This window comes from Polyodon spathula, chromosome 6 (genome assembly GCF_017654505.1).
Source record: "Polyodon spathula isolate WHYD16114869_AA chromosome 6, ASM1765450v1, whole genome shotgun sequence".
Classification (NCBI taxonomy): domain Eukaryota; kingdom Metazoa; phylum Chordata; class Actinopteri; order Acipenseriformes; family Polyodontidae; genus Polyodon; species Polyodon spathula.
The window spans coordinates 54,794,148-54,808,517 of NC_054539.1; the positions used below are offsets into that span (position 1 = coordinate 54,794,148).

At 39.2% G+C, this 14,370-nt stretch overlaps 1 protein-coding gene across 2 annotated transcripts; it reads right to left on the reverse strand.

Moving 5' to 3' along the window:
- Window positions 1-215: 215 nt before the first annotated feature.
- LOC121317343 lies at window positions 216-8,589 on the reverse strand. 2 transcript variants are annotated; one of them, XM_041253175.1, is made up of 5 exons: window positions 8,118-8,589; window positions 5,110-5,191; window positions 4,413-4,876; window positions 3,215-3,268; window positions 216-438 (listed from the first exon to the last, which is right to left on the reverse strand). In XM_041253175.1, the coding sequence occupies exons 1-5, from the start codon at window positions 8,184-8,186 to the stop codon at window positions 313-315; spliced, it is 795 nt and encodes a 264-aa protein (XP_041109109.1). In that variant the 5' UTR covers window positions 8,187-8,589; the 3' UTR covers window positions 216-312. The 2 variants fall into 2 exon arrangements, with proteins under 2 accessions (XP_041109109.1, XP_041109110.1); XM_041253176.1 differs by lacking the exon at window positions 5,110-5,191.
- Window positions 8,590-14,370: the final 5,781 nt, after the last annotated feature.

Here is a 14,370-nt window from a genome sequence, read left to right on the forward strand (position 1 = left end):
TAGCACTGCTTGGCAGAGAAATACATTTTAAGCTTTTGTCCACAGAACAAAATGGAGCCTGTGCAATTGGTGCTCCTGTTTGTGTTCCACAGCACTTTGGCTTTCACTGTCCAGCCATACAGAGTGTTCCCCATGGCTCCACATGCTCCTGTATTTAAGATTCCTGAGACAGGTGCTGCTTCCTTTTTAACCATTTAAAAAGGACCAAGCTTGTGTCTTGTATCATTCCTTCTTTTAATACTTTCACAGCAGACAAACACAATTTCAACCTAACTGCAGTTCCCAGGTGTGTTTGTTCCTATGGGGAGGTTATCAGGCACATGGTGTCTCCTCAGCGGCCGTCAGCGGACTTCGCGGTCTCAAGGTGGTGAGCGAGCGGAAGGTAAAAGATGATGGGTCGTAGATGTACCTGGGAGGGGGGCAGCTGCCACTGATACTCTGATAACAAAACAGAGGAAACCTATTATTGAGGAACCAGAGATATTTGATATACAAGATATGCCATTGTAGTGTGTGAATGCCTAGGATCTCAAGCTCATATCTGAATAAGTCTGTATACCAGTATGTTGTACTTACTAGCACCCCAGAGTGGTAAACCGCACAATGTAATGAAATCAGGATCCGGTGCCAGGACATTACTATGAGTAGGAACCTGGAAGGAATTTGCGGTGTTATTTACTTGCATCTGAGTTACTTTGTGTTAAAAAGCTATTCTGCTATTCAGCTCAAGCTTGCTTTTAATTAAATCTCCAGGTTGTTCTCTGAGATGGACCCACTGTGGTCCCTCATTATCTCATTGCTAGTGATATCATTGTATACTAAGCACTGCTCTGCTCTGTTCATTCACACAGGTGACATTTTTCCATTCCCACCCAGGCTGGGCAAGTGTTAAATGAATAATAATCAGGACTTTAACTCCTCCAACACTGCAGATCTGTGTACAGGTCTAGGAAAGTTAAATTCACTCCGAACTGCAGACCGCTCTTCTGGTAAAGGAAAGTTAACTCTGGCATAGGAAAGTTAATAGCAGACCAGTAAACTAGACACTAGTTAACAAATTGTCCTGGCGTAGACTTTCTGTAGTTATTTAGTCCTCTCATAAGCATAATAAGGCAAGTAAGATGATGTCAGTATTATTAAGTCAGTAGCCACTAGGAGATCTATTACAAAATTCTACCCCCGCTTAATCAAAGCTTGTCCTTGAGTGTAAACACAAGTGCACTTGCTGGAGCGACTTTAGAGAGAAGCCAGCATACATGCTGTAGCTTTTTAATGCAAAGAACACTGACATTAAATCAACTGTTTCAACTACGGAGGACCAGATTCTTTCCTATAGGCACCACTGTAATGGCTTGGCATCTCAGTCCATTGAAATGCATGGAGAGGCAAGGGTCAGATACAAACCAATAACTCCAATGGAGCATGTGCATATGATAATAAAGAGGGGAGGATTAGTAGGATATAGATAGAAGTAGGGTAATTCCATGTTAAGACAATAACTCGCACGCAAGGCTTTGATTGAGGATCAGCAACGCATTTACCTTTTAATTTAGTAAATATGAAAAGGAATGCAAAAGCCGTATTACTGAGTAGAATAATATTTCTGACGTTCATCTTTTAAAAAGATCCATTTTAGTTCCCCAACTGATTAAAAAGACATTTGAGCACTTTAGGACAGGAAACAAAGTAAGAAAGTAAATACAAGATGAGGCTGTTCTAAGTGGTTCCAAAATCAGCCCACAAATTATCTCAAATCAGCAGAAAAATAAAGGAAATAGCTTGTATATATTGGCAAAGACACCAAGGTTTCTCAGGATTTTCCACAAAAGATAGCAACATACCTTGCACTCAAGCAAGGAATGTGCAGATCGCCGATAACTCGGGGACGTATCTAATTGTATCGCAGCCAACATAGGCAGACATCCCTGTTTTTAACATACCACTGTGTCCCCAGAATTGCCCCTACAGAGCAGGGTGACAAGAGTTGAAGGGCTAAAGAGTTAAAATCTTAACCAAAGGGAGCTGTGAGTTAAGCTACAAGTCTGTTTCCAGCTGAAGCTAGCAGCGATTAGCAGGTGTCCTTTCACATCCATACAAATGCTAAGCAAAGGGAGGTGGCATTCTCTGGAAGCTGGAAGCCTTTCCTCCCTGAGACCTGGTTACAAATCCATCCATGGGACTACATGACTTGTGTTCTGTTGGTTTCATGGGCATTGTGTTAAAAATGTATTGTTGAAACCTTTCGTATCTTTGACGAACATTCTCACTTATGTTCAATTTGAAATTTTCCTTGATAATATATGTTCTTCCCTGAAGATGCAACACCAGAGAGGGTATCTCCCCTTCCTGTTGGTCCACACATATTGGATTCCCGCAAGTTTTTTTTTTTTTTTTACATATATAAATGTTTTGCTTTTCAATTATAACCCCACCTAACATGCAACAAGGAGTGAAAAACTGCTCCGGTGTTGTACTTTCAAAGATGTTTCAATCTGAAGAAATATATATAATTTTTTTTTTTTTTTTAAAAGATTAGAGTTGAAGTCAACATGGGTAGCAAAACTTGTTGATTCTACACCTTGATTCTACACCTTGAAGGAGTTAACAAAACTGTGCAGACAATCCTCTCTCTCTCTCTCTCTCTCTCTCTCTCTCTCTCTCTCTCTCTCTCTCTCTCTCTCTCTCTCTCTCTCTCTCTCTCTCTCTCTCTCTCTCTCTCTCTCTCTCTCTCTCTCTCTCTCTCTCTCTCTCTCTTTGTGTTAGCAGCTATTCCTGTCGTGCTGTGTTGTTTTCCTGGGCATTTGATCACCCTCATCTCTAATGAATTAGGTTTGTTGTTCTAATCTAATATTCAAAAAGTATTCCCTTGATCTCTGCTGATGTTCTCCAACCATATTCATTTCAAATTCAGTTGGGTTAATTTACCAGAAAAAATTTGGCAGTAAAAATTGATTTACAGCAGCATCGTGGGACAGGTGCAACGTGGTATTGTTGAACCTCAACAAATCATGCAAATTATTCGAAACTACTACAGATATTTCTAGAATTCAGGCTGCTTTGAGCCTTTTTACCAACCCTGAAAATAGTGCTACAGGGCTCATCTGACTGACTCCTATAGTCTAGCTCCAAATCAACCATGTGATGTACAGCACAAGAAGTGAGTAGGTACAAGAAAGGAAAAGAAGTTTAGGCATACATAAAAAAGAAGTCTTACCCGGATCTTTACAATTCTCGTTTTTCCGAAACAATTCTTCTTAAACAGCATCTTCTACAATGAAAAGACACCAGAACACAGGATTAGAGACCTGACAAACTTAAATAAAGAAAATGCTTGATCCATCTTAGCAAAACTGAAACAAGCTGAAAAAGATACAAAAATAGTCAACATTTTTCTAGCAGCTGTACTGCAAAACTCTAGCCATGGACATGTGTAAACCACCCTGTAACAAATCAAGTGGATCATAAAACTGTTCAAATACTTCTTAAGGTTTATTGCATGTAGAATGTACATTTTTTTATGAAATTGCTGTGGCACATTTCTGTTTTTTTAATGTAAAGAATGTGGGGGGTAGAAAACATGTTAGAACTGAAGGAAGGATGAAGTTGTTATGCACCTGAGCAACTAGGCACCCCAGGAAAATTTGCAAGCAAAGACCTGTCTTGAGACAAAGACTCGATCCAGTCCACCTAAAGGGTTAACTTCAGAACGCTGAGGCTAAAAGAGGACTAGACAGCCACCACACAAGCCTCCTATTGTTCCTGCTCCGGCCTCCCAATTCCCCTTGACCGAGCCTTGCCCACAGTCCCCGGCTGCGTGGCTGGGTTGCGCTCTCATTGCGTCTTACCTTGTCATCTGCTGACTGACTCAGCACTGAGAGACATATGGACCCCTTCCTCTCCTAATCTCTCAAGCCCCTCTGTCAGTCAGGACCCTGATAGCCACTGAATTTAACAAAGCTGGACCACTGTTTTTTGTTCTTTTGTTTGGTTTGGTTTGGTTGTGGGTGAGACTGATATCTGTGATCCTCTTTCAGTTCCTTGGCATCACCTGGGATATGCCAGCGCAGAAGGATAGCGCTAAGGGCTTACTCCAGAAATAAATGATGGGCTGCCCCATCCATAACAGGGTCATGTCACTGTACTTGTTTGTCCAAAACAGTGTACTGCAGTGCCATTTAAAATAATTAATCCACCACTTCTCTTAAAAATATAAGAATGCTTTTAAGAAACAATGTGCACTGAAAGAATCAATCTTTAAACTAAAAGTTATTTACTTCTAGTAATATTTTAACTAAGCTTTAATTATTTCTAGAAAAACAGACGACATTGGCAATGAACGTAAATCAGACACAGCAAGTACGTAAGGAAAAAAGTGGGAGGAAGTGAGAGAGACAGTCAGTAAAAGGAAATACCTGTTGCATTTTCTCCAAGTCTAGACTGGGCCTGCCCTGGTTTCGTTGTCGTTTATACGATGCAGACTGGTCGAAGTGAGCCAGGATAATAGGTCTGGCTTGTTCCCTCACCAGTCTGTGCGGTGGGGAGGCACTAAAGGGCACAGGACTGGGGGAGGCACACAGGTGGGTGTCAGGCTTCGCTTGGCCACACAGGGCCTTGACCTCTTCGTCACTTGAAGAGGTGCTGGCATCACCATGGCGACCACCCCGCCTTGTCCGCTGCAGGCCCCACTTTCTGCCCTCGCTGTCCTGCTGCTGCAGGAATCCACAGCTGATTCGCTCCAGCTCTTCCTCTGAGCTGTGCCGGTCCAGGCCCGGATCAAACAGAATACGTAGTTTCCGCACTCGCGCCAGTGACAAGGCCTCCTGGTTCTGCAGCTGGTTGATGGCCAGAGGGCTCCGGCTGCAGTTCCGTTTCATTTCTGGAGGTAAAAAGAGGTTTTTTAGATGGAATCACTATTGTGTGGTTAAGGGGGTGCCTCACGCACTGTCTTAACCACCCTAAACAAAATTAGAGAAGAGTTAACCGCATCTAAAACAAATAAAATGTGGAATGGCCTGGGATTGTGGGGAAAAGTCTGATGGTGACACCACTAAGAGACAGAGCCCCTCTACTAAACTCTTGACGTTGCTTGCTGTTCTGGCTTTTGCATACCTCTGTTAATCTGCACCAGCTCCTGGTTCTCTCCCTCCAAATTGTCACTCTCTCCCCCATCCTCACTTGCGTGGTATGAAATCTATAGGAATATGGACACCGTGTAAGACTGGTATTGGGGACATCAACATATTCTTATATCTCTGCAGCGAAATACAATGTTGCTGTGTGTGAAAGGGCTAAAGGATTCAAACAGGGGCCTGTATAAACAAAACAAACGTTTTCTTCTTGATGTGACCCAAGCTGCCTATTGCATTTACACATTCCTTTGTTGTGACAGCATGTAGGATGGGCAGTCCCATTTCACACATTCTTCCATGCCATTGTCAGACTCATGCCAGTGCTGAAGCAGTTCTCTTCTTGTGCCAGCCAGATATCCTGGCATTACACCAATAGAGGCCCCCGCCAAAACACGTGTCCCCTTGACATTGTTTTGGAAAATTTTTCCTCAAAGTTATCTGGACACAGAGACATGCATGACTAGCACTCAACACTCTACTAACAATGAACTAACTTCTTATTTCAAAATGTAAAATAAAATGACATTAAAATTCAGATTTATCAAATCTCACAAAAGCAGAGATTTAGAGCACAGAGTAGTATGCTGTAATGGATTTGGTTCCTCTACCACCAGTATTGCAGCATGGTTGTCAGTTTGCATTGCCGGCTCAAAATGCAGGTAGGATTTTGAGTCATTTGATTCCCTTGATTGGTCTCCAATGTCAAGTTTTGAAAAAGCATGTATTTTCATTGTGGTATCTTGTACTACTCTAGGTTAAACAGATCACTGCTTGCAAGCTATACTTTTAGATAATCAGGGAAGTACAAAGCCATTTCATTGTCTTTCCAAATATTATTTAAATGAAATCAGATTTTCTCTATCATGAAATTTCAGTGTTAAACACAATCCATAGACTACTATTCACATTTTAAAAGAAAGGTAAAAACAATCTGTCAGCCCTAATAAAAATGTAGTTGGTATGACATTAAAGGATTAATGAATCAATCTGCAGGCATGCAGGAATCACAGCAGGACAGGAAAAGATCACGACAGGAAGGATGCATTTTTAGTGCTTTTGATCACTTTTATTCTTGGCCAACAAAAAAAGAAAACGGCACAAACTTGCATTAACATGGTGCTAAATGTTTTGTGAATATGGCCCTTCATTTCTTAAAGTTTTACCCAATCAGGTGGACCTGTTATGTACACGAGACAGGGCACTTTAACACATACACTTAATTAACCACAATCACTTATTTTTGACACTTTGGGAACAGCCTTTTTATTTACAAGGAGGAGTGGGTAGCTTGGCTCAGGCTTCTCCCTCAGCTCTTACTGATATATCTGCATGCAGGTTAACCATCACCAAGCCACATGCAAGATAACCATCACCATGGCACATGCAACCACTAATACAAGCAGCATAGGTTTGGCAACTGCCACCATAATACATGACAAGGGCCCAACTGATAAGTATTACAGCTTGTGTCACCCTGTGTGTGTATCAAAATAATCCCAGACTGAAGCAGCTGAGGCATGGCTGAGGTGATAACCAGACGCTTCCTGACAGAGCAGTCAAGCAGTCTGCATGTGAACAAACAAACCAAAAGTACAAGCGAGGCTGAGCAGCACATTAAGAAACTGTTGCACAGTTGTATTCCACATACTGTACTACGCAATTACTGTACTGGAATTACCTTACTGCAAGCACAGGGAAACCCCCCAATTATAACAAATAAAGGCCAAATGATCTTTAAGTACATATTTTCCCTTTTTATAGTATTTGAGAATGCACTAACATTGTTAGTTTTCCTCGGTGTGACCATGTGACCCTTCTCCTGCTTCAATAAAATGTATGGAAGTAGACAGACATAGTTAAAAGGTTACATTATCACATGATTTTTTAAATCCAGGAAGCAAAGAAAAAAAAAAAGAAAGAAAAACAAGGCAAACCACAGGCAAGATGACTGCCAATTTAAAAACAAATCTCAATATTAGGCAAGCAAATAATTTTTGTAAGCACCATAAAAGCATGAGGAGCATTTAGGCAGCTTTTCAGTTAGAGGGTGTGAGTGTGAGGATGTGGTCTTAACGGTTAGCTAGTCAAAAGGAAATCATTTACAGAACTGCATATAATGTTTTAACAGTGTCAACAAACCCAACCATAGTTTAATTACTATAAATGTAACTTGTGTTGCGTACTCCAGCTTTGTCCAAAAAAAACTTAAAATCTTTAAAGAGTGCACACTTTTAAATCATGTTACTTACTATTACTACCAAGATTAACAATATTATCACTGGCCCTCTTTTCTTATGTTAAAGATGATTTGTTCTTTGTTTGTATTTCATACTTCAACATGGAACATGAAGACATTTCAAAGACAATGCTATAGAAGTAAAGAAATTGCTGCCCCTTCCTGGTATTAAATCACTTCCATTGCTGTAATCCAATGGTCAAGTTGCAATCAAGCCAGGTGACATATCTTTAATAAAACCAAAAGATCTTCAACACAAGAAAAGGGAGAAATAATCCTACTAATGCTCATAAGTGCTATCCATAATTACTGTACACAGAGCCAGTGCATATGCTGGCTATGGGTACCAAAATGAAACACTACATTGTACATCTTACATGCAAGTGGTGGGAACATGCACCCACGCATGTCTATAAACAGTACATATCGTGTTATACAGTAGCTGTGTATATTACAATAAAGACATGAATATACAGAGCAGTTAAACGTTACGATCCATATGCAACAATTGTGCCGTTTTGTATAAAATCGTATTCAAATGTTACTAAAGGATTACATTACCACTGGGTTTTGCATAGCTTTAGGATAACATCTGGTCATATGGGCATACATCCCTAAATGTAGTATTAGGTATACTACCACTATACTGTCAGTATATTTATAGTATATATTTATATATTAGTATATATTATATAGTATCTATTAAAAGTATATACTTGTAATACACAATCACATTACTGTGTGAAACTTACCTTCAATTGAAAAGGCTGGGTTTCATTTAAAGAGTGTCTTCTCAGCTTTTTAGTTAAAGTCTTCAACATTTTAAAAACATAAATAGTATTGTATCCGGGCTTATAAACGAAGCAGAAGTGCAACGTAATTTATTGCAGCTGCGATTGAAAATAAAATAAAAAAAATACCTCGTTGTTTTAACCAAAGGCTGCTAACATACACACGTACGTACAAGGCACTCACAGACACGCTTACACCCTCCCTCGCGCAGAAATGAAACTTGAGATAAATATTCACACGCTGAACAGCAACTAGCACTACAGAAACCATCGTCACATTTCCTTATATAAACGCGCAGCCTGTAATAATAACAGTATCCTAATCAGGGATCACAGTCAATCGATCGCTTGCATACATACAGTGCTCATACATTCTACACTCGCTCACACACAGAAAGCCGTGTTGCCATTCTCAGAACAGAAACACGGTACACAAACCGCTTCTCACACATAGGTTCTAGTCTCCCATTGGCCAGCTAACGGCGTGATGTCATTTTCCAAAGGGTGGAGACAAATTTAAGAGTTAAGAGTTCTATAAAGTTTTTATTCAAAAAAAAAAAAAAGTTTTGCTATGTTGCATGGCTTGTACCTTGGTGGAGTTTTAAAAACTGCAGATGCCTAATTCAATTACTTTTAGCTTGGAAAAGGGATTTTAGGAATAGTTCATTCCTACAATAGACAATATAGGTCTCAGTTGGCAGGTGCTTCCATATCCAAGACGGCACAAATTAATGACAACTCAACCTGCATTATGTAAGGTCAGAAGACAAGGATCTAAAACTTGTCGAGGCCTGAAACTCTCTGTAGGCAACACTGTGGGCATTATAATGTATTACCTACATTATAGTGTTATTATTGTTCTGTATTATATACAGTAGTTCTAGAATTTCTATGTAATAGACCTTGTAGTTTATCTGTTAACTCATGTTGGAAATGTTTTTCAAACCAGTAGAATTGCCTTATTTGGTCATTTTCTCGCCATCTATTCAGTAAACAACAGTTAGTAGTGGACTTAGGGGCATGTTCACTGTCACTAACTAGCAGAGCTTAGAAGAACCCCTTTATATGACTGTTGTCTTTGTAGCTGACACTGCATGCACTCCGTAATTAGTAGCTATACTAAGCTCTAGTAATGTTAGTAGATACTTAGTAGCTCATATGCATACAACCCCAAGTATTGTATCTATTAACTGGTATTGGAAAGCTCTATAAATTGACAACATCACTTCCTGCATCCTGTAGGTCACTTTCACTACAATGGTCTAGCTGTAATCAGACAATGTTATGTGATTAGGTTGAAAATCTAGGGTCAGTTGAACAAAAACAAGCAGACAAAGGTATAGGTGTATACTTATAGTCGTGATAATATGGCTGATAAGAGTAAGGAAAAGAAAAAAAAAATGGGGAAGACCAAAATCACTGGTTTGTTGTCACAGTGCTCATAACTATGACACTAGATGGCAATGGCATGTGATATAAACACTGAAATGTGTGTTTTGTTGTCCGGAAGTCGACCATCTTGGAATTTGAGGTCAATGTCATCGAACATAAAGGTTTGTACATACTTCTTTTTTTTTTTTTTTTCCCATACCCAAAGTAAATAAATTATATCTTGTTATTTATGTTATAACTCTTAGTAGTATTGAGGTTTGTTTGAAATTATTGTCCAGTTAATTAGAACCAGACCAGATAATGGCTATCTTTGTTATAAAAACAAAACCAGTAGGCTAAGACAGGTGACTGAGAGAATCAAATTATTAAGTTAAGTCTGGTGGGGTAAGTTGTCTGTCATTTTTGGAATTAATTGTCACATGTGTCAACCAGCCACAGCAATAGCCTATATTTATATTTTTGTGGGATTTTGTGGGACCTGTGTCCACCACTAATAACACTGTAACCTATGGACCCAGCAGCTCTATGCCAACCACTGATGGCAATGCCATACATGGGACCGGCATGCCTGTGCCCATCACTGATGACAATGCAATACCAGGACCCATCAGATCTGTGCCCACCGCTGATGGCAATGCCATACCTGGACCCAGCAGACCTGTGCCCACCAATGATAACAATACCATACCCGGACCCAGTAGTTCTATGCCTACAGAAAATGTTGGCAAAATATGTTCACCCCCCCTGAAGATTTGCGACCATTTCCTAAAACTGGACCTTGAAAAAGTGTAAAGGTCCAAAGGAGCCAAAAACATAGCACAGCGATATTGACAGATACACCTGTTAAGGTTGAAATTCAGGTACAAAAAGAAAAACGCCAATCATAGAAGAAGCTATTCTCTCAGAAAAAGAAGAAAAGGCCTTCAAAAGGCATACCTCAAAATATGAAAAAGAAAGATTGTATGCAGTGAAAAAAAACATCTTCTGAGTCTTCAGAAAAAGAAGAATACTATTGAACCGTTCTCAAAAAGCAGATCTAAAGAAGTCTGGATTCAGTGCGCACACACACACACGCACAAACAAATATATATATAGGCCCATATTGTTTATGTTATATATACCCTATGTTCATATAAAAAGTAAAAATATAACTTTATCTGTCTTTGTAATCCTGTGTTACACAGTAGAAACATTGTGTTATTAAAATGTTATTTGTTACTGTAAAAGCAACCACATAATTAGTGACAATCAACCCCATATCGTGTGACAACCAACCACTGTATGGGACAGGTTGTTACAGGTGAGCAACGCTTTTTCAACAGTATAAATATCATATTTTGAATAAAGTTATGCTGATATAAAAACATCAATTTGTACATGAAGTGTTATTCTTGAATTTAATGAGGAAAAGGAACCTTGCAGAATGTCACTAGATTGAAGAAAACAATAAAGAGTAAAAAGTGTGACAGCCATACCTGGCATTCCGTATTATAAATGATGTATGAGAAATCAAACAATTTTACTAGTGAAATTCCAGCACATCTTTTCTTGTGTGTAGATGTCGTCCTGTGTTTAGAAGAACACAAGGCAACATTATTGCATTACAACATTAAGTAAAAAACAACCAACAACAACAACAACACTTTTTTAATAGCAGTTCATGAGTACAATCTACAGACGATTTGCGGATTGCCCACTGACCTTGAGCAAAGCTCAAAATAAAAATTAAAATGACTTATTTTGAGCTTTGACTGGGCAAACCGCGGTCTGCCCACTGCTTCTTGGGCAGAGTCCGAATCACTCCCTCTGTTCTTTCATTCCTGTTCTGAGTGATAGCCAGACCTGCCTAACCTTCAAGTTTTCCCGGGTGAGTCCAGCTTTTCCATTCAGTCTCAGGGTCTGGGTTCTGTCATGAAGTTTCAGGGTGTTTGGAGATTTCCTGCTGAAAAAAACTAAATCCTTACTCTAGATGCTTAAATGTAATTACCAGTTCCCTCCCCCTAGCGCTATAATTGGCTGCTTCAAGTTGTATTATGAAAAGGACAGTATTATTAATAACGTAATAACAACCAATAATAATAAGGATAATAATAATTGCCCAGTTTTGGGTTTATCCGTAAAATACAAAATTGTATACACTGTATTTATATTGTCTCTTGTTATAACATAAATCATTTTACAGTTCTAAGATGCCAGAACTCAACCTGGCAACCAAATTGCATCATCTATAATAACAAGAGACACCTTACACACTATGTATTAAGTTATTATATTGTAACAACCCCTGGTCTTGAGGCTCAAAGCAGGAGATTAACAGGATCCCTGTTTGGGTCAGGACCACACCACTAAAGCAATGAATCCTTTCTACTGTCTCTATCATAAACTCACTCACTCTCTCTTTCACTTCCGCACACACACACAGGCTCCTTGTCACATCTCACACTGCGCGAAGAACCCTGGACACCCCGTCTTTCGAGCCACTCTTGCAACCTAATTCCCCGACACACATACAACCATACCACTGGTCCCTCCCCAGAACAATACAGATAACGTGAAGGCACAGGAACAGACAAAACAAGACAAACAAACGAGACAACTCAAAAGTCCTGCCGACCTGCACTGACCAGGTAACTACAATATAGGCCTATATAAAGTGTTTTTTTAAGCCTTGGAAGAATTAATCAATTTGAAAGTAATTTGTCTCTCAATATCTTCACATTTTATATTGCTTATTCCACCGGAGGGTTGCAGCAAAAGCAGGGGTTAGGATTTAATTCTTGAAATGTGTCCAGTTTATGAAACCCAGCCTAAGGCCAAGCTCTAAATTAGGCCTCCCTTTGAAGCCTGGTAATTGCTACTGAGCCATGATGCAAGCATATGAGGGCAGCACTGGAAGTCGTCTCAGTCACCGTAAAAGCAGCTTGAGCATTTCTTCACCTCCAGCTGGCCCCAATCTTTAAAAACAAATGCTATTTTATTTAAACAGTTGGGAGCGCAACATAATTATGATTGATTTTTTTTTTCTAAAGTAAACAAGAACAGGAACAGCATGTGCTGCCATTTAAAGGACAGAAGCAATGCCCATGCAAGCGAAATGAGCCATACAGAGGGCCAAATAAAAGTTTCCATGTATAGAAAAAATGGGTTTTACCTGCAGCATTAATATAATTAAGAATTTTTTTTTTTTAAGTACTTATTTGCAGATTGGGACTCTATGACAACTTACAGCTTTTGTTGTGTTGGCCTGACCCTTAAGTAAATAACACGGGTTCATTAATCGTTTTGTAATGAACCTGTCTATGCATAGCCTACCCTATTTGTATTGAGAAAGTATTTTGTATCTCACTGACTTTATTTGCGAAATTGACATCGTCTTTTGCTTGCTGATATACACCTACAAATAAAAAGTGCTTTTATTTTAAAGAGTCTGTATTATGTATTATTATCAACAGTGAAAATTGCACCCTATATACAATTCTATGGCAAGGCATTTTAATGTTGAATCCTCAATGTTTTTATATCCCCTTTTTATAGCAGCAGTTCTATTTTTGATATCCAAATAAAATGTACTATTTATGATATCATCAAAACATTACTGATATCTGTAATATAACTGCTAATTACAGAAAGTGAAGGTTGATTGTTAAAAGGACTTGTCAAACAGTTCTTCACAATTTTCAAGCCCACAATAATGAACCACAATGATGAGGAGAGCAATGAGCATTGCCTGTGCATCGGCTATATAGCTGCCACACTTGCAGCCCAGAGAGGAGGTGAGTTAGGAGTACAGACAGCAATAGACGCTGTATGACATTTGTGGAGCACAAAAATCAAGCCAAACAAAAAAATGTCACAGGAACGTCAGCAGTCTTCATGGGACACGATAAAGAAAATATGTTTTCCAAGGAGGAGCTGAGGGTCCTTATGGCTGAGGTCACTCAGCATGAAATTTAGTTATTAGGAAAACCCTCAGCCAACATCAGCTGTGCCATATGGTCATCTATAGGGGAGAAAGTCCTGTCAGTGTTACCACAGTCAACCAGGTGATAAAAAGGTGGAAGGACTTGCGGTAGTGAACAAAAGCAAGCAGAAAGGTCAATCCGTCCCATATGTGGGGTCTTCTCCATCTTGCCCTTCCCCTCTGAAGGTTTTCCTGCCTGTCCTCAACAAGAGCCAAGCATCGCCACATCAGGAAATGTACCACAGCAGCCACCCTGAGGCTAACAACAGGTCTCTGGTGTGTGGTTTTATACAGCTCTTAATTACTCGCCTCTACAATGGTTTGCACCTTGTAAGAAAAGGTACAAAGTTTTTGGAGGGTCAGTAATTGCCCAGGTGCAAGGCAAAGTCCTTACATCTCGTTATAATGTTTGCACCATCTTAGTAGTCCAGATCCCCACCCAATTCCATGCTCTTTTCTTCATTTGAATATATTTCAATATTATTTAAATGGATTTGTGATGGCAAAGTTCTAATTTGAAAATCATTTGTTACATACGCCACATTTTTTGTGACTGCTAAAGTCCCATTTTACGCCAGCTAAACACGTTTTCTGGCAGCAATATGGGTGTTTTGCAGCTGCATATCACTCTGCAAGTATACTTTCACAGGCCCCTATAGTGTAGTAGTTGACCATGACTAGAGTTATGCAAAAGGTGAAAAAAAGTGATTCAACATTTGAAACAAGGTATAGGTAAAAGTAACAATCTTATTTTTGATTTCAAAAGTTACTTAAGTTAGTAATAAACAAAATATTAAAAAATACAGTTGACTAAAATCTATAAATTGTAAATATATAATTTGATTCACTACAAATATGTTA

Coding starts and splice junctions, on each gene's coding strand:
- LOC121317343 (XM_041253175.1), bottom strand. CDS start 8,186: ATGTTGAAGACTTTAACTAAAAAGCTGAGAAGACACTCTTTAAATGAA. Junction 5,192..8,117: donor CCCAGCCTTTTCAATTGAAG/GTAAGTTTCACA, acceptor ATATTCCTATAG/ATTTCATACCACGCAAGTGA. Junction 439..3,214: donor CGAGAATTGTAAAGATCCGG/GTAAGACTTCTT, acceptor TTTTGTTATCAG/AGTATCAGTGGCAGCTGCCC.